Source organism: Mauremys reevesii, linkage group 13 (genome assembly GCF_016161935.1).
Source record: "Mauremys reevesii isolate NIE-2019 linkage group 13, ASM1616193v1, whole genome shotgun sequence".
Lineage (NCBI taxonomy): Eukaryota > Metazoa > Chordata > Testudines > Geoemydidae > Mauremys > Mauremys reevesii.
Genome location: NC_052635.1, coordinates 37,694,329 through 37,720,496, shown reverse-complemented (window position 1 = coordinate 37,720,496; position 26,168 = coordinate 37,694,329). Strand labels below are relative to the sequence as shown.

Genomic DNA, 26,168 nt, shown 5'->3' with positions numbered 1-26,168 from the left:
ACTTCAGTGTCTAGGCCTGGCAGGTGACTAGATTTCATCGGCACTACCCTTATAAGGAAAACAAACAAAACAAAACAAACAAACAAAGAAGAGGCAGATCTTCCCAATTTAGGCATGCCCAAGTGTGCCTGTGAATTTCACCTTTTGTGTGCGTACAGTGAGGTATTTGTGTATACAAGTCAGTGTGCCAAAGGCATACATACAAGTTGGAAGGTTTGCCCAAAAAGAGGGAGGGAAAAAATATCTTAACATTGTTTCCTTTCCCCTCTCCCAGGTTCACTTTATAAACCCAGAAACTGTGCCGAAGCCATGCTGTGCTCCTACACAACTCAATGCCATCTCAGTGCTCTATTTTGATGACAGCTCCAATGTTATCTTGAAAAAATACAGGAACATGGTGGTACGGGCGTGTGGCTGCCATTAGGTTTTCAGGAAGGAAAAAAAAAGTGGCTGTAAAGAGTGTTTTGATATGGATTTGCAAAGAGGTTTAAGTCTCCTGCATTGAACTGCCTTAAAAAAGAAAAAAAAAAAAGTTTGTAGGGACCACGCTTCTGAAGGTGCAGAATCAACAGGAGATAGTGGAACAAATTCTAGATTCCAAGTGGCATTTGAGTAAAGTTTGGTTTAGCTTATTATAGACATGATTCTGCAAACTGGTGCTAAGTGAAACAAGCCAGAGGAACCATTTAAAAATCAAGCCCGTCCAAAATAATTGCTCTTACTTCTGCAAATGAGCCTTTCAGAAGATGGCTAACTCACCAGTGTTGATTGTGAACATCTTTTTTTAAACAAATCCATCCAGGGTGAGAATCTGGTGTGTTTATGCACAAAATAATAAACATTTGTTTTTCCTGTACTAAATTTTTCACAATAAAATGGGCCTGGAAAAAAAGATATATTTTGTTAAAGAATTACCTCCAACCCTTGGTTTATCCAGCTTCATAATCAGGAGAAAAAGACTAAGTACATGAACTTCCACTATTAAATTTTGCACTAGCAAAAAATAGCTGGATTGACTCAAATTAAAAAGGACAAGTCTAGAAATGTCTTTTGGAATTGAAAGAATTGAAGAAAATAACTCCAAAGAACAAGATTATCTTGATATGTATTTTCTATGTTGAGATAATATCTATTTCAACTACCAACAAGAATTTGCATTTACTATGGACTAAAACAGCTAAAAGCAAAATTTAAATAATAGCGAATAAAGCCCAAACAGTTTGGTAACCCAACTCTCCACTTGGACATCTCAAACACTTACAAGGTTATAAAAGGCAAGCTCAAAATCCTGCTCCCATAGGAAAAATACCCATCGATTTCAATGGGTGCAGATCAGGCCCCTGGAATTTTGCAAGTCTGTAGGCTTGATCCTGTGAGGAGATGAAAGCCAAGGATGGTGCTGAATGAACACCCAGCACTATGCAGGATCAGGTCCTTAATAGGGAAAAGAAACCCATGACATTTGTAATCCTGGTTCCCTGGGTCTGTATTTCCTGGGTGACTCCTATCTTACTGTCAGTTTCATCTGTAGTAAGAAAACTGCTTGGCTCTATGAATAAGTAACTGCTCTTTTACTTTTAAGCCACAGTTGAAATCCAGACCGGATGCTCTCTCCCCTCCCCCCCCCCTTTTTTTTTTTTAAAAAAAGGAAAAACACAACATAAGCCCCAAAGCTCTATACAATGAATTGGAGCTTGTTTCTTTGGACCCAAGTCTAATTCCATTGTAGTAGATCTGAGTTTTACCACTGGAGTTCCAATAGCAGCAGGATTAGGCTGTTGAAGAATAGGAGGAGTCCCATGGGCCTTGGATCAGGCCCTTGAACACCAGTCAGCATTGCCAAATGCATCACACTTATCTACAATGGGAATCAAGAGTCTGACTTGGCTCTAACCCTTGTTACACTAGATTTAACTGAAATCAGAATCTGGCCCAATATTTACTAGGTCACGTTCCAAAATGGTGGCTGAAATATTCTTTCAGCTTTTTCTGAGAAGTCCTTAGATGAACTGTCAAAGAGAAAGGTTGGTTGGGCTGCAACTGCCTCAGTGTGTCCATTGTTTTAAAGGAGAGATGCATAAAAGCCTACAAAATCCTAAATGCCACTCAATGTTGTATGTGTATCAGCCACCAATGCAACCTATTCTAGATGTCTGTGAACCTTGTACAGGGAGTTAAGGTGCTACCAATGAAGTTAAGATTGGATGGTCCGAGCTGATTATTTTTTTAACGTAGTCAAGGTTGAGTTTGCCACTAGTGCCCAAAAGTACTGGTATATTGTGGTTCAATCCTGACTGCCCTCTCTCTCTGTACTATATACATATCCTGCGGGGGTTTTTTGTTTTTGTTTTTTAAAAACATGACTACAGGATCTCTGTTGCTAGGCTATACATCAATTCCATTGTTTTGTACATTTTTATGTAAATAATTGTCACAAAAGTGGGAAAAAAATTATTTATTTCCATCTCTGAATTCCTTTTCAATCACGCATTCAGGAAAATGATTCTCATCTCTTCTAAACCTTTGTTTCCTTATTTAAGAAAATATTTATTAACAGTTGGCAAAAATATATGTACACATTTCTGGTTCTTTTCATAGAGCAGTTGTTAGAAGCATTTTGTACAAAGTAGTTGAATAAATCATTGTGACTTTACAAAAGATATTCCAACAACTTTGTGTATGTGTGATTATTCCCACTAAATCTAAAGGGTATTTTGTTGTGAGTAATATTTCATGGTGAGTCAGCTATTCTGCAACAGTGCTTCCATGTCCACCAGTTTCTGTACATTGGCATCATGGGCACATGGTCAATATCTGCTGCTGAAGTATAAATACAGTAGAGGGGAAAAACAAAAATATGAATATATTTTGCAGGCTGCATTGCAAAGATCCATGATTGAATTATAGTGCAGCTGTCAGCAGCTGTTTCAAAGACGCAGGGGGTAAATTAGTTCTGTTTACTGCTAACATAGTTCAGAGTTTAGTCATCCCAATAAAATTAGAGAGGCACAAGAAAGGGGGAAAAAAACCTATCAGCCAAGAAACTGACATTTTCTAATTGAGATTGTTTTAGCATATTTCAGAGGTGCTGCTGGCATGAGGTTTCCTACTATTGATACCACACTGCACTGCAATGGAGGTTACTGGGGTCTTGTGTACTTTGAACTATGTGCAGCATTATGCCAGTTTATGTAAATATATTTGCTGGCCTGTTGGATGAAATCACTAAGATCTTGAAACAAACGACCATCTTCCAAAGAGTCTCATATGGCTACAGCTACAAAAAGTGGAACCCCTCAACGTTTAAGGGCCTGATCCAAAGTTCAGCGAAGAGTCAGTGGAAAGACTCCTTTTGACGTCAGTGGACTTTGGATCAGGGCCTAAATATGCTCTGGGTATTTAGAAAGAGATTCTTCATTTTCTTTCCTTAGTGCACAATATGGGCCTGATTCTTTTCATTTACAACTAGTGTAATTCCAGAGTAACTCCAGCGAAAGGAGAATCTGACCCTACTAGAAGTTTTGCCACTAGCTTCATTGAGAGAAGGATCCAGCCTATATGTTTAAATGCTACTTTTCTTCAGCATTGCTATACACACATTACTTAGCAGGGTTTCCTCAAACTTCATTGCACCGTGACCCACCCCAGGCCCCAGCAAGTCTAACACCAGTTTTGGTGACCCCATTAAAACAGGGTCCCAACCCACTTTCCGGTCCCGACCCACAGTTTGAGAACCACTGACTTATTATATATGCTCAGCAGCTGCAACCCCTGTCTGGGAGCCAAAAATCCACTTCTCAGTTTGTTAGCCTCCCATCAGTCCACAGTGCTACTGCAGCTTTGTCTCTGAACCTACTGTTTTGGAAAGGGAATTCTTGACACAAATATGAATGTTACCATAAACTGGCATTGGCCATAAAACCCCACTGAGTACAGGCTTCAGAGTTGTTAGATTTGTCTGATTAATGACATTATAAAGCACATTTAGAACATTAAATAGGTCAGTTATTGTAAGTTTGTTTCTTACTGAGCTTCCAGGGTGTTATTTTTTGCTTCATGAAGATTCATTAGTTCTGCTCCATTATAGTCAGTCATTGTGCTTAGGCTGGTAAGATGCTACAAACCTTACTGAGGTAACATCCCTGTTGCTGCCAAGGATTTCAGAATTTCAGCCAGAGTTCTCTATTTCACTCTTTTCAGCTTTGCCTGCAATTGGAAGAGACACTTTTGGATGGAAGAAAGCCAGAAATACTCTGCCTTTGAGTCAGCGATTTGCATCCACAGTGTATGTTCGTCCAACTACTTCTATTGACAACTTCCATTGTTGCCATGGACACATTAGTCTCTCTATATTAGCTATTCCTCTTGGAGAGAAAGTCAGCCCAATTAAGCAAAGAGAAGCCCGTTTGAAGTTTTTATTTATCAGGTAATGACTGACAAGAGCTTGAGGCAACAACTATGGGAATTTAACACTATGGCCATTCATTACCCGGGTACAAAGAGAACCACAAGTGGGTCATTATGATTGCTTTAAGAGTTGAGTTTTATTTAAAGAGAAAAATAACTTATCTACTGCTAAAAAATGTGTGCTATTGCCACTCCCCCACTCTACTTATGCTCATCAGCTGACACCTAAATAACCTCAGATTTTAAAGGGTAGAACATGAAGGTTTATTTCAATACACACATTATGTTCTGTCATATGCATTCCTTTGTTTGTTGCTAGGGCTCTTATTTGCTGACAGTAAGTGCGAGGTGGTTTAGAATTTTAAAATGTGAGTATTGGTATCTTGCTATCTTAATGCAGACATTAGGAGCTCATTAATTTTATTGATTCTATCTAATGAATGTCCCTTCTTTCACTGAGAACCATGATATGGTCACATGTTTAAGGAAGTAAAATACAGAGATGAGAAAGATCATCAGTTAGGGCAGAATTTATCTTAAGAAACAAGAATGAACCTAAGCCCTCTTTCCTGCTAACTTTTATATAAGTGCTTAATTTTGCTCACAAGCGGGTCCACTGAAGCCAATGGCAATACTCATATGAGCAGAGTTACACGCTTAGCTGCTTGCAGGATTAGGCCCTTTGTTAATTGTCAGTTGGTTTGCTCAAATCAACCTGATCCCAGAAGAGTCAGCTTGGGTGTCTACATGGACTGCATATTCTGTTGGACTGGACGACGGGGAGTTTTGGGGCTTGACTGTATATCAGTGTGTGTAGACTGCCATATAATCAGAAAAGTATCGGGGGCGGGGGGAGGTAGCTGTGTTAGTCTGGATCTGTAAAAAGCGACAAAGAGTCCTGTGGCACCTTGTTAGTCTATAAGGTGCCACAGGACTCTTTGTCGATATAATCAGAAACATGCCCTTCTCCATTTCCAATCTGGGAAGTAAAGTGATTGCAGAAGCAGTCACAACAGTGTTCATTGTTAATAGGCTCTCCATAGCTTAGATAAAACATGAATGCTGGGCTAATGGTCTTATTTTAGGCAACTCTTAAAGGAAGTGGGGATTGTGGGAGCATTAACGCATCAGTCATATTTTGCTTTGTCAGCACTTAGTTAAAATCAAGCCCTGACTGTTGGGTTTTGTTACCTTTTTAGTCCAGCACATGCAACTTCTCTAGTCAGGCTAACTGTGAAAGGGAATATGATGGTGTAGGGCCTGAAAGTGCTTGTTTGGAGTTCACATTTTCCCCCCTTTTTAAAAGGGGAGAAAACATGGTGCTGGTGATAGCGTCAGACAGGGCCGACTCCAGGCACCAGCTTATCAAGCAGGTGGTTGGGGCAGCAACTCCGGAGGGGGGCGGCACTTTCAGGTATTCGGCGGCAATTCAGTGGAGGGTCCTTCACTCCCGCTCGGAGCGAAGAACCTCCCGCTGAATTGCCGCAGATCACGGCTTTTTTTTTTTTTTTTTTTTTGGCTTGGGGCGGCAAAACCCCTGGAGCCGGCCCTGGCTTCAGAGCAGGGAGTAGCAACATACAGCAGATGACAAAGTGGTATGAACTTTGACCTGATTAATAAAGGCAAACGGTTCAATGCTGGTGGATTTACTCCTATGTTTGCCACCAATGTGTCAGATCATGAGCTCTTCTGAAAAATCCATTGTGGTGCCTGATTGGTAGTAGAGTTCTCTTGCAGATGTTGGTCCCACTGACTAGATTGACTTTAACAGCTGGTTTTCTTAACAGCAAGGCTGTTTTATTTCTGAAATTAAAAATTCAGCGGCACCACTAATTCCAGGTAGAGCCTATCAGCAGTTTTGGTTTCACATCACTACTGAGCCATCAGCTGTAAAAGCTGGTGCAGTACTATACACACATACCATGCACAGGACACGTAACTATGAATACTGGTAGAGAGCCTGGTCTACACAGCCTCAGGCAGGGGGTGATGTGGAGAAGTAGATGAGAATGTATCAGCACAAACTCTCAGAGTTGCTCAGAGTGCTTGAGGTGAGGGGCGAGGCACTCTCCCCCGTCTGTGACAATGGTACAGATCTACCTCAGGTACTTCTTTAGCCCCCATTAACTGTAGTACCTAAGTGCCTCACAATCTTTAACAGATTTATCCTCACAAACCCTTGAGGCAGGGCACTGCTATTATGCCCCCTTTCACAGGGGCACAGAGAGGGTAAATGACTTGCTCAAGATCACAGAGTTCTCGCCCCCTGGTGCACAGCTTCTGCTCCGCAAGCCAGTGCAAAGGAGGAGGCAGCAGGGTATTTCCAGCAGAACTGCACAGTGTGGGGGTTGTTTCCCAGTGTAGGGGATACATTCAGGGTACGTCTACACTGCAGACAAAAAACGAGACACCCGGGTCAACAGACTTCAGCTCATGGGGCTCGCGCTATGGCAATTAAAAAAAAGCAGTGTAGAGAGGTTCAGGTTCAGACTGGAGCTGGCTCCAAGACTTCCTTTCCCCCCACCGGGCTCCAGACCCCAGGCTCCAGCCTGAGCCCAAATGTCTACACTCCATTTTTAGCCCCGTGGCATGATCCTGAGTCAGTTGACTCCACGACCCTCCACGCTTTCACAATCCCATTGAGGGGCTCATTAGCTTTGACAGTTTCCTCTCTGCTCCTTGATGGCTGATGGATACAAGCCTTAATATGCTCCGGGGAGCACAAGCAACTCTGAGCCATATGACACCAGACTTCCAAATGCTTCAATACAAAAGCAGCTATGGCCAAGCTTAGCTGTCAATAGAGCTACTGGGCCTTGTGACGTTGCAAAGACCACTGGTGGGTTGTAGGCAGTGAAGGAGACTCACAGGGTTAGTGTAGGGTCAAGATGGGGCGGGGGGGGGGCGGAATGGAATGGAGCTATTGGAGGGTCAAGGAGAAGGTCAGGGAGGGAGCTTCAAAGAGCCAGGCATGCATCCAGCTCTCTTGGTGCTTATCTAAAGCAAAGTCAACTTCCAAACCTTTTGATGTTTGTTTGTCCAGCACTAATTTCATGTTCATCTCCGCATGGCACTGCCCAGGAGTTTTCCAGCTCCTAGGGTGCTGTGGCAAGTCCTAACCACTGCTGTGGTTTGAGTACACTTGTAGCCATGCTGCTTTTAAAAATGTGGCGGCTTGACCACTTACCCAGAGAGCAGGCGAGCCAGACCGTTCGCTTTCTTTGGAAAACCACGTAACCGCTTAGCGTAGCCTTGGATGGAATCTACCCTTCTGCATATTTACTTCGTGTTTGTGTACAGAGCAAAGCTGCTTGATTTTTTTATTTTTTGGTTGGTTAACACCACTAACTTGGGTGAGGTTCTGGACTTGTTATACAGGTACAAAACCCACTACAGTCAATAGTAGTAGCCTCCCCGGCCCAAAATGGAAACATTCATAGATTCACCTGTACAAACAGGTGCATGGAAACCCACACCACTACTGACAACCCTTCTGCTTGTATTGAGAGTCTCGCAATATTTGAGGTTTTCCTTAAAGCCCCAGCTCCTGCAGCCAGGTGATTAAGTGAGGAGCTGAGGTTTTGTTTCAGTTTGCGTTTACCCTTCAGGACTCCTAGAAGCGTCGGGAGCAATGCTGTATGCAAGCTCACCAGGAAGTGAGCCTGTTGGTGCCTAAAATTGCCCTTTCCCACATATGGATTCAGAATTACAAGAGCCTTCAATTAAGTCTTACTGCCTTACTAGAATAACTAATGAACAAGAAATTGGAGCAGGGGGACTGGACCCAGGGTCTCCCATCTCAGAGGTGGGTGTCCTATTGACAGGACTAGAGTCATTCCTATTCTCTCCCTTTGTCCCAGTAACTATTTTAATATCTATCCACAGTGGAACAGCCTGTCGCTGGCCATGGGACTATGTAGCCCCGTGGTTAGGGCATCCACCTGTGAGTTGGGACACCCTGGGTCTGCTCCAATCACTCATTATTTATTCACAGTGCAGCAGGAGGGACTGAGGAAGTCCAACATCAGAATGTCCCACAACTCAAAGGTTAGAGCACCCAGCTGAGATGTGAGGTGAAAGAATTTGAACAGGGGTTTGCCACATCTGACAGAGAGGAGGGGGAACTGAACCAGGGTTCCCCTCATCCTAGGTGAATGCTCTAATCACTGGACCAACAATTATAAGGTGAGCACTGCCACCAAACACCTTCCCCCCCGCCCCCTATTTTGTGTGGAGGGAGGCTAAAAATGCCTTAGGCACCTAAGCCATCTGATTCCAGGCAGTTTGTGGATCACTAGTGGAGCTAGGTGTCTCCCTGCAGCCCAGGCTTAGGCACCTATCTCTGAGAGAGAGGGGCAGGGTTTAGCCTGCACCCCTTTCCTCAACATCTTCATTGGCTAGCTTAGGAAGCTCCTCACCTAACATGCTGGCTTTTGTGGATCTTGTTCAAAGATACCTCTCTCCCCACATTCATTGTATAGGGAACCTAGGCATCTAACTCAGACTTTGTGTATTGCAATGTCCTTCCTGTGATTTTTTAGGTGCCATGACATTCAGCATTGCATAAGTCCCTTTGTGGATCCCACCCTAAGTGATTTGCCCAAGGTCACAAAGGAAGTCAGTGGCAGAGGCAGGCATAGACCCCCAGATCTGTTAAATCCCGGGCCACTCCCTTACCCACAAGGCCATCCTTCACATCAGACACACTGACTGAATATCTTCTCCTACTGCATCATCATAAGCCCTTTCCCCACATGAAGAAACCTGTGAGATTCCACATTACTAAATCAATAAGTGATTAAACTGCAGTTTTCCCCCAGTTCAAAACAGAAGAAGCGAGGTGGGGGGGGGGGAAGATTCCTTGATTTTTTGCATCAGTAATTGATAATCCCATGCTGTAGACATGGATGTAAAGTATCTGCCTTAAGTGCTTCTTTCAGTCTGCTTTGGTTGTAATCAAAGCAAACAGAAGACCAGTTCATCACCAGTTTTACACTGGGGTAACTCTGGTGATGTTAATAGATTAGCTCCTAATTTACCCTGGTTCACATGATAGCAGCTTCACACTCCAGATCTCTTTTGAAAATTGAATAAGGACTTGTCATATTCAGTATGAAGTGGCTTATGAATCTAGAAAGCTGGCCCATTTTTGCCTACAATCCAGCACAGTTGTGGGCCTAGTGTTGTAGGCTTGCACGTACGAAGGCAGTCCTCTCTATTGCTGTTCTCGATCTTTCAGAGAAGATTCCTAAGCTAACCCCCCACCCTGCCCTCAAATCTTCCTTAACATACACGTGGCAGAATGAACCATCCTGTATCCTTTTTGCAGGGATTGACATTGGTCCAGTCTCCACAGGTTTGCTTGTAAGTTCATGTTCAACCGGAGCCAAGTCTCCTCCAGAAAGAACCCCTTCCTCCCCAAGACACCCACAGCTGCCCTCTCCAGGACTTAAACTTCATAGTCTCCAGATGAGGACGGTGGCCTGATATCCCCCACCTCTGTCTGTGTTTCTCAGCTTTGGAGAAAAAACCAGGCCCACAACGCTCAGAGCAGTAAATGGGTCATTTAGGGAGGAGAATTTTCTTCTTGTTCTCCTGAAGAAACGAGTCCAGTGATTTCTCTGGAGAGAACTAACTAGTCCAGGTAACAGACCAGGCAAATTTCTGAGATTTTACCCTTCTGATCCCTCCATTTTCTTAACCCATTTACTTGATTGCATTTACATAAAGAGAGGCACCATCAGAAAACACTTGTGGTGACGGGAGTGGAATTTCTCGGTCGAGTTTATTTTAAGCGACGCATTTAGAATATCTAGATAGCCACAGAGCTATATATAGATATGGCTAAATTACAGAAAGAGACCCTATACTTCTGAAAACCACAATGCCACAAGGACAGATTATATGAATTATGGTCATTACTGAAATTGCTAGCTAAAGAAGAAACAGCCAGACACCATACAGTGCCCTAGCAGTTTGACTGTAGGAACCACTATAATTACACAAAGTATTTTAAACTGGGCCAGAACAAACAAGACCTGGAAATGGAAAATACCATGCTAGTCATTACGTCTGAAGATTAATGGCAGACATGGAAGTGCACTGAATCAGTTACTCATGCCCAAGCCGTGGGTATGAAGTCATGTTCATCACCTTTGACTACCTTGGACTACCAGCAAAAGAGCTATTTCCATAGTATCACCCACAATACATTGTGCTTTCAGCTGACATTTTTTGGGCAGTCTTTCCAACTGAACTCAGTCACTAGCAAAGATGCACCGTATCCTTGACTGAGAAAGCAGAAGTGGCACTAACTTCATGAGCTTCAAGAAAGGTACAACAATAAAGACCATGTCTCACAGTTCTTAGCTGGGAGTTTCCACCTTTCTGGCAATCTGCATGGAACAGCCCATTAGGAGTTAGAGATTCAGTGGTAAGAGGGCTCCTATAGTCCTTGGTGGTTTGGCCCAGAATGGCCCTCAATGGTCCTTTTTTATAGCTGCTTGGAATTTTTCATGCAGAAGTTTTCTAGATCCAAAAGTAATTTCACAGACAGAATTTTTCACGAGAATAGGGCAATTTCCTCAAACTTTGAAATTTTAGTTTCAATTAAAAAAAAAGCAAGCTTGTTTTGACTGTGTGAAATGTGTTCCAAAGGGTCAATCAGACATGAAATAGCTTATTCTGAAGTTTCCTCTCAGCAAAGAACACGTTTTTCCCCCTAAGGTTTTCATTCAACATTTCTCCATAGGAAAAAAATCAGTTTCCTGACCAGCTCCACCTCTGTGCCTTTCCCCTGGTATATGGAGCTTCACCTCACAGCCCTTCTCCAGGGCAGGCATTAGTCGCCTCTATCAGAGTCATTCACTTACGCATTTTTAATTGCCTTGGAGAGTCTATCTAGTCTGCAAAATTGGATTAACAGTCACAAGAGAAAGCCTGTTTCTTGTGATATTTCAACCCAAGGCCCTGATCCTGCAAGTTGATCATGACAGGTCAGAGCAGAGCCATCAGATTGCAGGGTCACAGCCCCAGTTAGACACAGGAGCCTCAGAAATTCATCGAGGAGACCCTGCTGCTGGTTACTGAAGGTGCCATGAGAACATCTGACCTCACAATGTTTCATCACTTGTCTTCCTGGTTTCAGTCTTGTAACACCATTCCTGCTGTAATTTACAGTAATGGCCTAAAGCCGGGGCGGCCAACCCGGGGCTCTGGAGCCACATGCAGCTCTTCAGAAGTTCATATGCGGCTCCTTATATAGGCACCGACTCCGGGGCTGGAGCTACAGGCACCAACTTTCTAATGTGCTGGGGGGTGCTCACTGCTCAACCCCTGGCTCTGCCCCCACTTCACCCCTTCCCGAGTCTGCCATGCCCTCGCTCATCCCTCTCCGCCCCCAGAGCCTCCTGCACACCACCAAACACTTGAGGGAGGGAGGGGGAGGCACTGGGAGGAGGGCTGCTGACATAATACTGCCAAAGAGCCACAATGTACATTGGTAAATTCTGGCTCCTTCTCAAGCTCAGGTTGGCCACCCCGGCCTAAAGTATTGTAACTTCCCTTAGCTCTACTGTGATGTTTTGGGCAGTTATTTTAAAATACTGTAGCTTTTTTTTTTTTTTTTTTTTTTTTTTAAAGGGAGCATGTAAGATAAAGCTTACCTCTGCAACATCAGGTTCAGAACCATCCCTCAGCTTCTTCCTACTCTGTCTCAGCTTCACAGTGTCTTTCCCAGCGTGGTAGGATGAGTCGGGTGGATAATTTTAGTGGTTTGGTCCTCCAGATAGAGGGAAAGTCCTTCCACTGCCAGGTAAATAAAGTCCAACACAGTAAATCTTTGTGCCTAGACAAAGCACAGCCTTCATCCTGCAGCACAGGGCTCCGCTGATCAACCTCTGCCCACCACAGCCTAAGCATCAGTAGTAATTTGTTCCTCAGTGCAGGACTCCAAGTTCTTCAGTACAGTCCTCTGTTCAGGGTCCCAACCTTCAGCCCCAGCTGGCAGGGATTTACCACAGTGCTTTGCCCCACATTCACTAGTGATTATCAGCTCACATCTTCCAGGTGGGACAGCTGACACATAAGGGAGCCCATGCCCTGGCCCCAAGGAAAAAATTGATGAAACAGCCATCCACACCCACCTCCAGATGCCCATTCTCTCCACTTTTTGCCAGGGCTACTTCCTACATTGCTTTGCCCACCAGCAGGCATGTATCCCAGGCCTTACATCTAGCCTCCAAGTTCCCTCTCAGCAGGGAACAACACCAGGCCCTAGCCCATACACCAGCCTCTCTAGAGCTTCCTGTCCTCCCAGGCTGTCTTTCCAGCTCCCTCACTGCAAGAAATCACTAACGATCCTTACCCAGCCACTAGAAACCCACCATCACTGCTAAGCCTGCCAGGATCTGCCTTTTATCATGTTTACCTCTTCCCAGCAGGCTTTGCTCCTAGCCCTTAGTCATGTGATCTGGAAGGAGTGGGAGAAATCAGGCACAGGTCTAAACTGGGAATTGAACCTCCTAAAGGTACAGCTTGCCCCCTGGTGAGTACTAGTAAGTGCACAGTAGTGCAATAATTTATATAATGGTAAAGAAATGCTAGCTGAGATTTGAACCTTAAAAATCATAAGAATACTAGACTGGAAGGGACCTTGTTAGGTCATCTAGTCCAATTCCCTACACTGAGGCAGGACTAAGTATGATCTAGATAATCCCTGACAGGTGTTTGGCTCACCTGTTCTTAAAAACCACCAGTGAAGGAGATTCCACAACCTTCCTAGGTAATTTGTTCTAATGCTTCACTACCCTGACAGGAAGTTTTTCCTAATGTCTAACCTAAATCTCCCTTGCTGTAATTTAAGCCAATTAGTCCTTATCCTGTTCACAGTGGTTAAGAGAAGCAATTTATCACCCCCCTCTTTATAACAACCTTTTACATACTTGAAGACTGTTATGTCTTCCCTCAGTCTTCTTTTCTTCAGACTAAACACACCCATTTTTTTCCCTCATAAGTCATGTTTTCTAGACCTTTAATAATTTTTGTTGCTCTCCTCTGGACTTTCTCCAATTTGTCCACATTTTTCCTGGAGTGTGGTGCTCAGAACTGGACACAATACTCCAGCTGAGGCCTTATCAGTACTGAATAGAGTGGAAGAATTATTTCTTGTGTCTTGCTTACAACACTCCTGCTAATGCTTCAGTTCAGGTTTAGATCAGTTCAGATTTGGAAAAAGCAATAAAACTGAGGTCCTGACCAACTTATTAAAGAGGTCACCAGGTTTCTGCAAGAATAGGGATGTCAGCCCCAGTGTTCTGGCTAAATTCTGCTTGGGGTAATTAGAGTCTCCCAACTTAAAATTAACTTTGTAGTTTTAGTTGGATGTAGTTTCTTTTTTACTCCCTGTCCTACATTGCTGTGCACTGTTGAATAGTTGGTGCCAGAGTTTCAGAGTTTAAGCCTGCAGTTGCATATACAATTGCACATCTGGTTGTGTATGCTTAATTTGCAACAATTGAGTGAATGGAGATTTCAGCCATTTGCATTAATCTATGTTAATTTTTTGTGAGACTTATATGTGGAATTGCACATGCTTTTCAACAGGCACAATTGCATACCTAAGCTTCTGTGAATATGATCCTTGTTGTAGTTCATCTTCATTGTCAGTGCATTCAGTGATGTGGCAATAATTCCTCTTTGTATGGCTAGTAATGCGTTTGGGATACTTTTTACTAAAAGACACTAGGTAAATGAGAGCCACTGTTATTCCATGAGAATTGGTTTGCCTGCCACTACTAAAGGCAAATCTTACAATCCCTTTGCTGACCTATGATCAGGATTGTTCTTGAGATATTCACCTGCCAAGTTTTCTGATAAGTGCTAAGGTCCAAACCTGCGAGGAGAGCAGTGGGACTAATCACGTGGTTAAACACATGTGTAAGTGTTTGTAGGATTGGGGCCTCACCTTGGAAAGGTGGAGCTAACACTAGTCACACTGTCCTTTTCTTTCATATTCTTGGAAAATATGATTGTGGGCTGCATTATCCTTCACCCACTTCTATATCAGCCTCCTGGGAGCTTCCTCATTTTCCTTTAGATCCATAGCTTGTATGATTAGGGTTACTTTGAGGAGGTCTTTGTCATTTTTGCATCTGGATTCCACATTTAGGAGTTCAATATTTTGAGGTCTAGGGGTATTGAGTGTCAGTTGTGTTCTGGTTATGAACTGCTTAACTATTTGTTCACCATGTTTCTCAGTGCGTGTCTTATGGTGCACTATGGATTTTCCTCTGGCTTTCTCCTAGGTAGATCAGCTTTTCCAGAGTCTGAAGCTGCTTTTTATTTTTTAAATTATAGTTTTGTGAGTATAAAGACTGCGTGAAAATCCCAGATACCCCTTCAGCAGATAATGAATACAATAGAAAGAGTGTTTCCAATGCTCTTATACAAACTGCTGTTGCACCAAGCAACACCTCACCTGAATCCAATAGGTTAAGCAAGAAGACATGACAAGAGGGAATACCTGGGTTCTGGTCTTGAGTCTTTCACTGATGCACTGTATGGGCAAGACACATTGCCTCCCAGTGCTTCAGTTTCCCCTCTGTAAAATGAAGGTAACAATACTTTCCCATTTCACAAGGATGTTGAGAGGCTATGCTATTTAATTAAAGTCCTTTGGGTTTATCTGACGAAAGAGGCTATTGCAAGTGCAAAAGCATTAGTACTGCGTGTAGTAAGTCAGAACATGCAGTTATTGGACACTATTGTTGTGAGTATGAAATTGTTGACCCCAAAGCATTGTAAGCCATTTAAGAAGGAAAGACAAACACCCTATAAGCCAGGAGCCTGGTGAGAAATAACTACGGCCAGCTGGTGAGTAATTAGCCAGGAGGTCAAGCATCAAGTGTCTCTAGGCACTGGTGCTGGAACTGGGGGTGCTGGAAACCTGGCTTGAATTGGTTTCCATCATATACTGGGTTTACAGCTTGGTCCAATGGCTCTCAGCACCCCCCACTATACAAATTGTTCCAGCGCCCCTGTCTGTAGGTCCTGATTAGTACAGTTCTCACAGTAATAACCTCACTCCCTGGAATATGTCACATAAACAGTGGCATTTGGAAGGAAAAAATCAGACAAGCTCAAAAATGCCAAACCATTTGGCTGCAGTCCCATAATCCCACTGGTCCTCAGTAGCCAATGAGGATGCTTTCTCTTTTATTTAAGGTGTTATATTGAGTAATTGCTCTCTCCAGATATTTGAAATGTGTCACATTCTGTAGCCTGGCAAGCTCAGTCCAGAGTGTTTCCTTAATGTAGAGATGGCCATTAGGTGATGGCGCATCTCATTTTTATTAGTTTTATTGAAAAGGGAGCTGGTACAGTGGTCATGGTCAGTCAACATTTGCCAACAGTTCCCATGCTGTGGTGTCCGAGCCACTGCAATGATTTGTATTCCAAGAATGAGGGAATATATGACATCTTAGAGACCACTGGGTAAGCAAGCGTTAGTGAATGATCGCTTTTTAAAGGGTGACCACAATAGACTTGATCTTCATTTACCATAGGGTCTTTTTGTGCTTCCAAATTGGTGTAAAGGGGCCACAGCATAAATGATAAGATGACCCTTTATGCTCATTCAAATTGGTGCAACACCATAGAATGGAGAATGGCCATGCTGACTGACTGGGTGACATTTCCTTGTTGAATGTGTCTTTTCAGGGCAATGGTTGTAGGGTTTGTATCCATATCATGGCATGTATAAATATTAAACAAATGTGGAAATTTCACCTATGCTACCTTTAGGCTTGTAGTGGGGCCAGTCCTTATTAGTTTAGCGACCCACATGTATGATGGAATTCTAATGCTACTTTGTGCCTGAGACACAATGAACCAAATTCAGCCCCGAACTAAGCAGATGTGCAAACAGACGGTGTCCGCATCCCACTCCTAATACAGCACACAAGTGGATATTGTCCAAACTTTTCCTTCCCCCACCCTTTTCAGGGATCTGCCTTTATTCTTAATTCACATAACAAACCCTAAAGCAGGAAACAAACCAACCTTAGCTTCCAAACTCCATTTGGATCTGCTTATCCTGAGGTCTTCTTGTCCCTTCTTTTGACTCTCTCTTGCCTGAGAGAGACACTTAACCTTTTATGTTCTTGAGTGGAGACATAGGGAAGAGTATGGCTATTCTGCTGTTACACCCCAGGTAAAGTTCCTTCAGCCTATAGCAAGATCAACTTCCCTTGAAAACCCTGGGAGTAGCTTTCACTTATGCCAGGGTAGAATTTAGCCCACACATTTCTAGCAATATATGTTTTATCTGGAGCTTAGTAAAATGCAGCTTTTTTGCTGAGTGGAATTTGGGGAATGGCAAATTACAGTTGGCTGACATTTTTTATTTAAAACATTTGTTTCCATGAAAAATGGTTTTCTGACCAAAATGAACTTGTTCAATTTTGTCAACATTTTCTGATTTTTTTTTCAATAAAAAAAATGGAAATTGAAAATGCTTCAGTAAAAATGTTCGGTTTTTTTAACCAAAAATAGTTGTCAAAAATAAAAAAGGGATTTTAAGTATTTTTTTTAATCAGAAACAAAAATGTTCAAGAGAAATTTTGGAAAAAATACCCAATTTTTGTTTTTCCAATATTTCCTGCTGAAATCGAACTTACGTTTTTTCTACCAGCTTGCCATAAAATACGCCATAAAGATCACCACTGCTGAAGGCTTCAGGCGTTTGGTTTGAAAATAAGAAAACGATAGCAAAAATAGCAAGATGGAGAAGTGGGTTGGGGGCCAGGGCCTGTGGGTACATTAGTAGGGAGGCTAGTTTTACAAATTTTACCAAAACTGTTACCTCATGTTTGGTTCAGTTTGGGGATGGGAGAAAGTTCCAGCTGGGTCTTAAACTGATTTATCCATTTATATAAACCATCAGGTGTGTCTAGGGCAAAGAAATTGAAAATGGAGGGTATGGAAGCTGAGAAGCCAGTTGTTGCTGTAAGATGCAACTTGGCACTTTGAGTAAATCACAGTCCTGAAGCCCTGCACAAGATGTACTGAGTATCTGGAAATTTAAGAACAAGGAGATCTAACAGACTGTTGAATAGGCTCCCAGGGACTAGATGACCTAACAGGACTTTTCCATCTCTCCTTTCCATCTTTCTGTGATACTGATCTGGAATGGACCTACATGACCTGCACAGTTTCCTACTATCCCAGAATGTTACTAAATTCCCATTTGTCCAAAAAATCTTGAAAATGCTTTGAAACTTGTCTTGTTTTCTCTAATCCAAGAAACATTCATACTAGTGCCAGCAGATACTGCCCACACACAGATCCAAAAAATTAGAGGGTACTGCAAAAATGAGTGTTTCTAGTGGTCAGATTAGCTGCGGATGGAAGTAATTCAAGATGCATTAAAATCTAACAGACTGTGATTGTCCAGGGGCATTATCTTGCAATAATGCACTTCACTTTAGTTCTTCAGAGATATTTCTTGGAATCTTTTCAATCACTCTTCTGCTTAAAATACGTGCCAACTTTCAGACATTTCCATCCCACGTCAAAAGAGAATGAACTAAACGTTCGTCAACAGCCTGTGGCAATGTCTTGATGGAGAAAGCTGAAGTCATTTCTTAATGCCATTACTTATTAACTATCAGTATTGTGTAAATGTTGAGAGAGTGCAAGAAAGCAAAGATCTGCTCTTAATTATTATGATCCTGGGTTTCCCACTGGCCAGCAGTTAAATCTACCGAGTTGCCCCATTCCTTTAAACATACAGAACCTCGGCTTCCTCCAGTCTTGTCAAAGTTCTAGTAAGTATTACTGTGCCCTCTTAACTCACCATCAGCTTTCCTAGTTAATTGGTCAGTTACATTTTCTATTTAAAAATAAGTTCTTTCTCCCCCTCCTGCAATCTGGTTATAATTACTGGTTACTGCCACCCGCAGACTGATAAACTTATAACAGCTGCACTGCAGGAAATCACCTCCAATTCAACCCTGATGTTGTATGGATGTCTTTAGTTAACGTAAATAGGCTTTTAACATTCATTTTTGTTTTTGTGCAAAACACCTATCATTAATTTTGACTTGAGAGATCAAACAGTTAACAATGTGTTGATCCTCACTTACTTTCAAGTGATGTATTGTATCATTTCTGAGAGTTATGAGGGGTTGATACTTTCTTTTACTAATGCATCAAAGTTGATAAGTGAGCGGGGTAAACCGCGTCCTGGGAAAGGAAGCTATTAACAGCTATACTCTGAGGGTTCTGAGGGCCACATTGCATCATAGCTCTTGGGTTTATTGAACGTGAACTTTTTTTTTAACCAAAGGAAATGAGTTTCTATAATCCTCTGCTTTGAGCTACATCCTCAGTGGGGTAATGAAAAATGACCTACGCCATTAGATAGCACACTGCTTTACACAACATCGATCTTCACAAGACTGAATGCAATTTAATTTATGCTTTTTCTTTTCCTTAATGTTGAACTGCAGGCATCCACAATGAATTTATCACAAATCTACAAGCCACTAGGACAGAATGGGCACAGAGGGGGGAAAAGCTCCAGTTTAACTTGGCATAGTAAGAAAGCAATCCCAGAGAAAATGACCAACATTCAAATCCGGTAGAGCAGAACATTTTTATAAAGAAGATCTTGAAATGGTGGTTTCATACATACATTGCAAGCACGGCAAATGGGTTCCAAGAACTAGGCATCTGCTTCCTTGAAAGCTTTTTTTTGGGGGTGGGGGTGGGGAGAAGGAGGAATTTGTATGTGAGTTGGGCATGTTGAGTGATTTATGGGACCATTAAACATACACTAAATCAATCTCTATTAGGGGGGGCAAAAAAGCAATGTACTTAAAGGCCCCCAAGCTAAATTTCTGAACCCAAGGTCTGACATTGCAAGGCAAATGGCCCTTGGTACTTTGGGGGCTGTAACGTGAACTCAGTCAATTTGGATATGATAGTTTTAAACGTTCCATGAATCTAGCAAAATGTGTATCCAATTAACTGCCACAAACGGACCTTATTTATAAAATAATACTTATGCGGTCAGGTTGCACTTTTCCCAATCATTTCTGCACACAGTTCATGTTGCAGATTGAGAGAGAGATAAACATCAGTTTTACGCTAGCCTGTATTGGCACATTACAGAGGGTTTAGGTGGTAGGATTGTGAAAATGAAATACTTTCTATGCCCATTATTACAGTGTTTTCCTGGGAGCTAGGTCCACCAAGCAACTCTTCTTTTAACTTATCATATTCTGACATAGGTGCTTGCCCTTTAATTAAGGTTGCTCTCTAAGTGCAGACAAGTGATGCAAAGTATGCACGGGTAAGTCAATTTCTTAATGCTGCTTTGGATCTGAAGAACATTGTAGCTGGTATGGAACTGTCCTTTAGCCTACAGCACCACAAGCATTCTCCTTTGAAAAACTGTCTGAGGCATTTAAAGGAAATATGCATAATTTATACATGGTAACAACCATCCCAACTGCTTTCTCTTTCCTTTGCTGTCCATTTTTAAGCCATGTACTGGGAGGTCCTTCTTGAGTGCAGCCAGAAAGAAGTTTTATGAGCTGCAGGCCTGCATGCTTGATGCCTTGCCTATGCAAACGAGGATGAAATTCACAAGGAAAGAGGCCAACTGCATTTTATTAACAGAGCTATTTTCTTCTTGTCATGGTAAGAATTGGAAACTCCGGGGCAAGAAAATTGTACAGCCCATTATCCCAGCTATGTGTGTGTGACTGACATTGATAACTTCCGTTAACTTTAACATCCATGGGCAGGTGCGGGAGTAGCCTGAGAGCTGCTGGAGAAATGAGAACATTTCTGCAGAATGTTTTGCAAACTCAAGAGCATTGTACATCTTAGGACGTTTGGTAACTGCTCTTTTCATTTTCCAAATATTCTGCAGAATAATTTACAAAAATTAATATTTCAATTTCAAAAATAAAATAAGAATCGGAATCATTGTTCTGATTTCAAAACAGTTCTAAAATCTGCCAATTTCATAAATGTAAAAAAATCCATTTTCAAAACAGAAGTGGAAATGCTGTTGCAACCATTTAAAAAATCTTGGCCCCACTGATGTCACCCTCTAGTGGTAGTGATGGGAAAGGAAGGAGAGAGGGGAAATAGACTAGCTGAAATGAGGCAAGGGTCAGATGGCATTAGCCCAGTGAAAACCTAAAACATGGGAGGAGTTTTGCCTTCATGAATGTTCATTACACCCCACCAATCGGAGAAGGGGCCACCCAAGAGTTCTAAGCCCCCTGACTCATGCAGTATAATGTTCATATTAAAAGAGACATAGAAAGAAACAGACATCAAATGCTGGAGGAGCGTGAGACTCTTCTCTGGCTTCCCGAGTAAAGCCTCTTCCTCACCAAAAGAAAACCATGGGAACACCCTGCAGGAAAGCCTTGCCTTGCAATGGCCAATTCACCTCCCATCCAGTCATCTCTGGTAGGTGTTTGGGATGAAGAGGCTTTGTATGGAATAGTGGCAAGTGCATGACACTTTGGGACAGAAAGCACAGTTTTGATTCCCTCCAATGCATGGTTGGGGTCCAAGCAGAGGAACAGGATTTTGGGGACAAGTGAGGGTAAAGGAGAAGGAAGAAGTCTGAGGTTGAATGAATTTGAATTCTGCATTCTCCTTTCCCCCTCAGGAAAATTTGGCCTCTGAGGGGCAGGGCTGGGATTCTTTAGTCAGGGCAGAATATACAGACGTGAGTCCTGAAGTCCAGGAGAATGGGAGAATGGTCTCAAGAAATGGAATCCCAGGAGGGGCACAGTGGGGAATGGTGCCCCACTGGGGGACTGGTATGTGTAGAGGGATGAAGGCCAACCATGAAGGAGCTCTCAGCTACTCCAGTCCCAGTATCTCCTATCAGGAGGTGCTATAGGGCAGTGCTTCTCAAAGTCGGGCCGCCACTTGTTCAGGGAAAGCCCCTGGTGGGCCGGGCCAGTTTGTTTACCTGCCGCGTCTGCAGGTTCGGCCCATCGCAGCTCCCACTGGCCGTGGTTCATCGCTACAGGCCAATGGGGGCTGCGGGAAGGGCGGCCAGCACATCCTTCGGCCCGCACTGCTTCCTGCAGCCCCCATTGGCCTGGGGCGGCGAACCGCGGCCAGTGGGAGCCCGATCGCTATGAGCTTTCAAAGATAATAGCCATTGACTCTGAAATCACATCAGCCAACTCCCTCAGCTCCTTCGGATGCATTAGATCTGGACCCATGGACTTGTGCATGTCCAGCTTTTCTAAATAGTCCTTAATCTGTTCTTTCACCACTGCGGGCTGCTCACCTCCTCCCCATACTGTGTTGCTCAGGACAGCAGTGTGGGACCTGACCTTGTCTGTGAAGACTGAGGCAAAAAAAGCATTGAGTACTTCAGCTTTTTCCACCTCTGTCATTAGGTTGCCTCCTCCATTCATTAAGGGTCCCACACTGGCCAGGTTGTTGTCCCACTGGACAACAGCACATGCATGTCTACATATGAGGGGCGCAGTTGGCTTTCCTCTATTAAAAAAATCGCCCAGTGATGATTTTGGTGTCTCTCTCTGGTCTCAGCCAGTCTCCCACCAAATCTGGACTGCCTTTGAGACAGGTGAGAGAGCTGCCTGTACCAACACCAGGGAAACCTTCACAGTGCATCCCAGATATCTGAAGCAATGGAATGAAGAGACAGGGAAGAAGTACCTTATCCAGTGTCGGCTTGCCTTCCGCTCACCTATTTTCATGGCCCCGCCTCTTATGTAAATGACTCTCTGGTGACAGCTTAACCAACAAAATGAAATCAGCATCTGGAGAGAATCACTGCTCCCTCATTCTATCCTTAGGATGCTGCTGAGTGACACTGACAGAAACCTCTGCCCTCACATGGCAGGATCCTATTGAGCAGGGCCGGCTCCAAGTTTTCTGCCGCCGCCCCAACTCCGCCCCTTCCCGCCCCATTCCAACCCCTGGAGCGGTTCCGCGGCCCCTCCCCCCGGGTCATTTCCTGCGGCCCTCCCCGTGCCCCCCACTGCCACAGATCACCTCTGCTCAGGGCTGGCTCCCGGCTTTTTGCGCCCCAAGCAAAAAAAAAAAAAAAAAAAAAAAGGAGCCGGAGTGCCGCCCTTTGGAAAGTGCCACCCCAAGCACATGCTGGGAGCGCTGGTGCCTAGAGCCAGCCCTGCTGTTGAGGGGCACTGTGGCCCATGTCCTGCCAACTGGACCCAGGTGGCGGGACCTACCTATGCAGGGTGTGAAGTGGTACCATCAGAAGCTGCATACCATGGCGTCCACACCCTCTTTCACTTCACAATGCTGGAGGATGAAGTGCTGCTGATGACAAATTACAGGATACAGCGTATCTGAGGGAAAAACAGAGCAGGTCAGCAAAGGAGCAGGCATTCTAGCAGTGTGGCAGGAGGCCAGTCTGGGAGCATGAGGGGAAGTGGGTGAAAGTCTTTGGCTGAAATTTTTGCAAATTTAGGTCACTTTTCCCAAAGGATTCGTGTCAAACCCCTTACCCCTCCAAAAAAAAAAAAAAATCTGAAAAAAATCAAAATGTTTCTATCTTTCAATTTGAAACACCTGTTCATTGCAATAGTTCCTTTAATTTTATTTTAGGACCCATTCTCATGTGTCAGCGTCATGCTTGGATGAAGAGGAAGCTTTGCTGAGACACATGTTGGGGAACAAGTGCCGTCAGAGACCATAGCCTGGGCATCCCTCCAGCATGGGCTCTGTGGGCCTCAGAAGGCCAAAGACTCTGATGCAGTCTGCTGGATGAACTTTGACGCACGCCCTTGGATCAGCAGGGCTCTGAGTTTTGCCAGGGGAGCTATTTCTCAGTGGATGCCACTGATGCTCACACCTTCACAGCTGCAAGCAAGGGTGGAGCGTGCTACATGTTCCTGGCTAACGTCTTGTTGGGTGAGTCATCGTGTGGGAAGGAACACTACCCTCAGGTAGGCCCCAAAACAGGGGCCTGGCAGGCTGCACTATGACTCGTGCCACAACGGGAAACCCTGTTCCCAACCCAAAAGCCATCTCAGCATCTACGTGATCTTCCACAGCTGCCAGTGCTATCCATATTTGCTGATCTGCTACAAAATGCTCTCGGATCCCGTGAGGCTGGATAGCTGACGGCACCGGGAGGAGTAGCCAGGTCATACGTAAGAGAAACCCTGTCAAGTTCATAGCAGCTTTGCTAATCAGAGCTCCGGCCTCTGGGGAGTGTCTGCTTTCTGTCTTTCCAATCTTCACAACCCTATAAAATACTCTTGACATCCCACACATATGCACCAAATGTGTGCGTCCCCTGTTCTGTTGCATGCAAAAACCATCCCAGCTCATTCACAGAGAATCCCGTCCTCCACCCCCCCTTCACCTCCCTTCTTATTGTTGTTGCTTCCATTGGCATCATGGGTGGACCCCTGTAGAATCCCGCAAGGGTGGACCCCCAAACCCAGGTAGATGCTATTCCCTTAGACAGTCAGAAGGGGTCACTGTTCAGTAAGAAGTGTCATCCATCCCTCTTTCCTACTCTCTCATGGGTTCTGAGGAACGTGGTGAAATTTCCATTTGTGGCCCCAAATGCTACTCTTATAAAATATTATTCTTCCCTCCTCATCTCTACATCCTTTCTCACTCTGCATAATATATGTTTATGCATAGATCATTGACAGGGGATGTTGTTAGAGCTCCTGCTCTTTGTTACGTTGATTATTGAGTCAAATTTTACAGATCCATTTACTGCTGTTCTTTGTTACCTCTTTTGCTATGCTTACTTTGGTTCAAATTCATTTGCAATTGTTGTTGTTCTGATCCTTGCTCATCTGGACAATTTTCTGGCCTTTAATATAATTTGAAATGGGCTGAAAGAATGAGTGTCTTTATTATCCAGGACCAATTAATTTGATCCTCCCTTAAATCTACTCAAATCCTTGCGTACAAATAATTGCCATTTAAAAACAGCTCACGTGATTCACTAGCCTGGTGCAAGGGACATGTTTCCATTCTCCAACCTGTGCTAGCCTCCTGATTCATCTTCCTGTCTAAAACTGACACTCACCTCCATCTTCCTTTCCCTTGTCATACTGCCATTGGAGACCATGTCCAATCCTAGACCTGCATTGAATATTGGCCACCTTACCTCTGATCTCCAAACTACCCCTGCCTATGTCAGAAACCCGCCCTGAGTCCCAACCTCTGCCTCTCCTGCCCTCTCTCTGTCATAACCAACCCTAAATCCTATCATGAGATATCAGTTAATCAAAGTTCTATGCATCAGGACATTATACAATTTACCCTTTTAAAAATAAAGGCTCCTTCTCTAAAGTTCCCACCTGGGCAGGATTTTCACTCGGGGGATTTGTGTTCCCCAGTGTGTGAGACAGAACTATACAAACTCTAAGGATTTTTGATCCCTAAGGACACTGGTAGCTGGCTGGGAAGACAGACAGACAGACACTTTGTGCATCTGCTTCATTTCTGTATATTCTAGTAGCCTATAAACCTAACAGGCAAAGTTGAAGAGAACCACAAACACCTTTTGGGTCACAGTAAGGGGAGCGCCTTAGATTTGTCTGTGTCATTAAAAGCTTCAGGGAGTACCATTAAGATAGCTCTGTAAAAACAAATACCATATTTACTCTGACCTGAACCTTCATGAAAACTGTCCCAAAAAAACATTTTGTAAAGGAAAAAAAATGGATTTCAGTAGAGAGAGAGAGGGCAGAGGAATTAGAAGAGAGTGTAAACTCTGAACCTGTCCTATTTGGCAGTGGCTAACTGCTATTATGTATATTAGCAGATCATGTAGCTAGCTACCTATGGTTTTTCAAACTGCTGCTTCCCGCAGCCCAACAAACTTCAGAAATGAAAATGGACCTGGCCAACTTTCCTTCAGTGGGGCACTGAATTGAACTGAAACTCTGAGCCATTGGACCTTTTCCCATCCTGATTCTATCCATCACCTCCTAATCTTCCAGTCCAGGATCTAACTGAACCCTTTCTATGGACTTGATTCTGCCACTTCCGCTCACGTTCATTAGCATTTTACTTTAGGTGTCGACTCATTGAAATCAGCAGGACTGTCGGTGTAGTAAGGGACTACCCACTGTAACAATGGCAGATTCTGGCCCTGTATTTCTGTGTAACACCACAGAATGAAGGGATCCATGTAATGGACTCCTTAGGGTTACATTGTGCAACCCTTCCTCATACTCAGTGGAAATGCTTGTGTGAGATAATGCCCATCAGCCTGAGCGAAGGCTGCACGCTTTGCTCCGTAGCAAGTCCTCTCAGTTGAATGAACATTAAAGATAACCGAAAAGGAGATGCTTATTTGAAGACTGTTTTTTGTTCACGAGGGGCTGAATCTAAAACTCTGGGTTCATTCATCCAAGCTTCGGTGACAATCTGAGCCAGATCTGATCTACTTTTCTTGCTTTAGCTCATCTCAGGTTTTGGTCACTTCCCGCCACTGCTCCAACTCAAAGTAGCCCAGTCTAGAGTATCCAAAGTTTTCCATTGACAATCCCATATGTTTTCACTCCAGCATACATTTTTCTTGTTCTCTCTCTCGTAGCTGAGAAATAACACCCTTCCACTCCCCACCAACAAAATAAAAAATCCACCTGGGAGGTAGAATGCTCTTTCTAATTTCATTGACAGTGCTGGTGATATATAGGGTAATTTTATCTTAACAACCTGTAACAAAGGATAAGACAGTAGTTGTCTTG

The 26,168-nt window shown here is 43.6% G+C and overlaps 1 protein-coding gene and 2 long non-coding RNA genes across 10 annotated transcripts in view; 2 read left to right on the top strand and 1 right to left on the bottom strand.

Moving 5' to 3' along the window:
• BMP7 (bone morphogenetic protein 7) overlaps positions 1–1,634 on the top strand; it is a 79,885-nt gene extending 78,251 nt beyond the window's left edge. For all 6 annotated transcript variants that reach the window (XM_039497792.1, XM_039497788.1, XM_039497787.1 and 3 more), the window contains one exon: positions 275–1,634. In XM_039497792.1, the coding sequence (XP_039353726.1) occupies positions 275–424 (150 nt within the window). In that variant the 3' untranslated portion in view covers positions 425–1,634. The remainder of the gene's footprint in view (positions 1–274) is intronic.
• The window catches only part of LOC120380251, a 47,379-nt gene extending 34,613 nt beyond the window's left edge, over positions 1–12,766 (bottom strand). Inside the window, exons 1-4 of one of the 3 annotated variants that reach the window (XR_005587667.1) lie at positions 12,072–12,766; positions 4,028–4,206; positions 1,262–1,370; positions 771–881 (exon numbers count right to left, since the gene is read on the bottom strand). This is a non-coding gene — a long non-coding RNA (uncharacterized LOC120380251). Of the gene's footprint in view, positions 1–770; positions 882–1,261; positions 1,435–4,027; positions 4,207–12,071 lie in introns of those variants that run through there. The other 2 variants (XR_005587669.1, XR_005587668.1) reach the window with 2 other exon arrangements.
• Positions 12,767–12,800: 34 nt separating this feature from the next.
• Positions 12,801–25,956, top strand: LOC120380250. Its single transcript, XR_005587666.1, has 3 exons — positions 12,801–12,952; positions 19,956–20,112; positions 23,050–25,956. It is a non-coding gene; the product is annotated as an uncharacterized LOC120380250 (long non-coding RNA).
• The last annotated feature ends 212 nt before the right edge of the window (positions 25,957–26,168 follow it).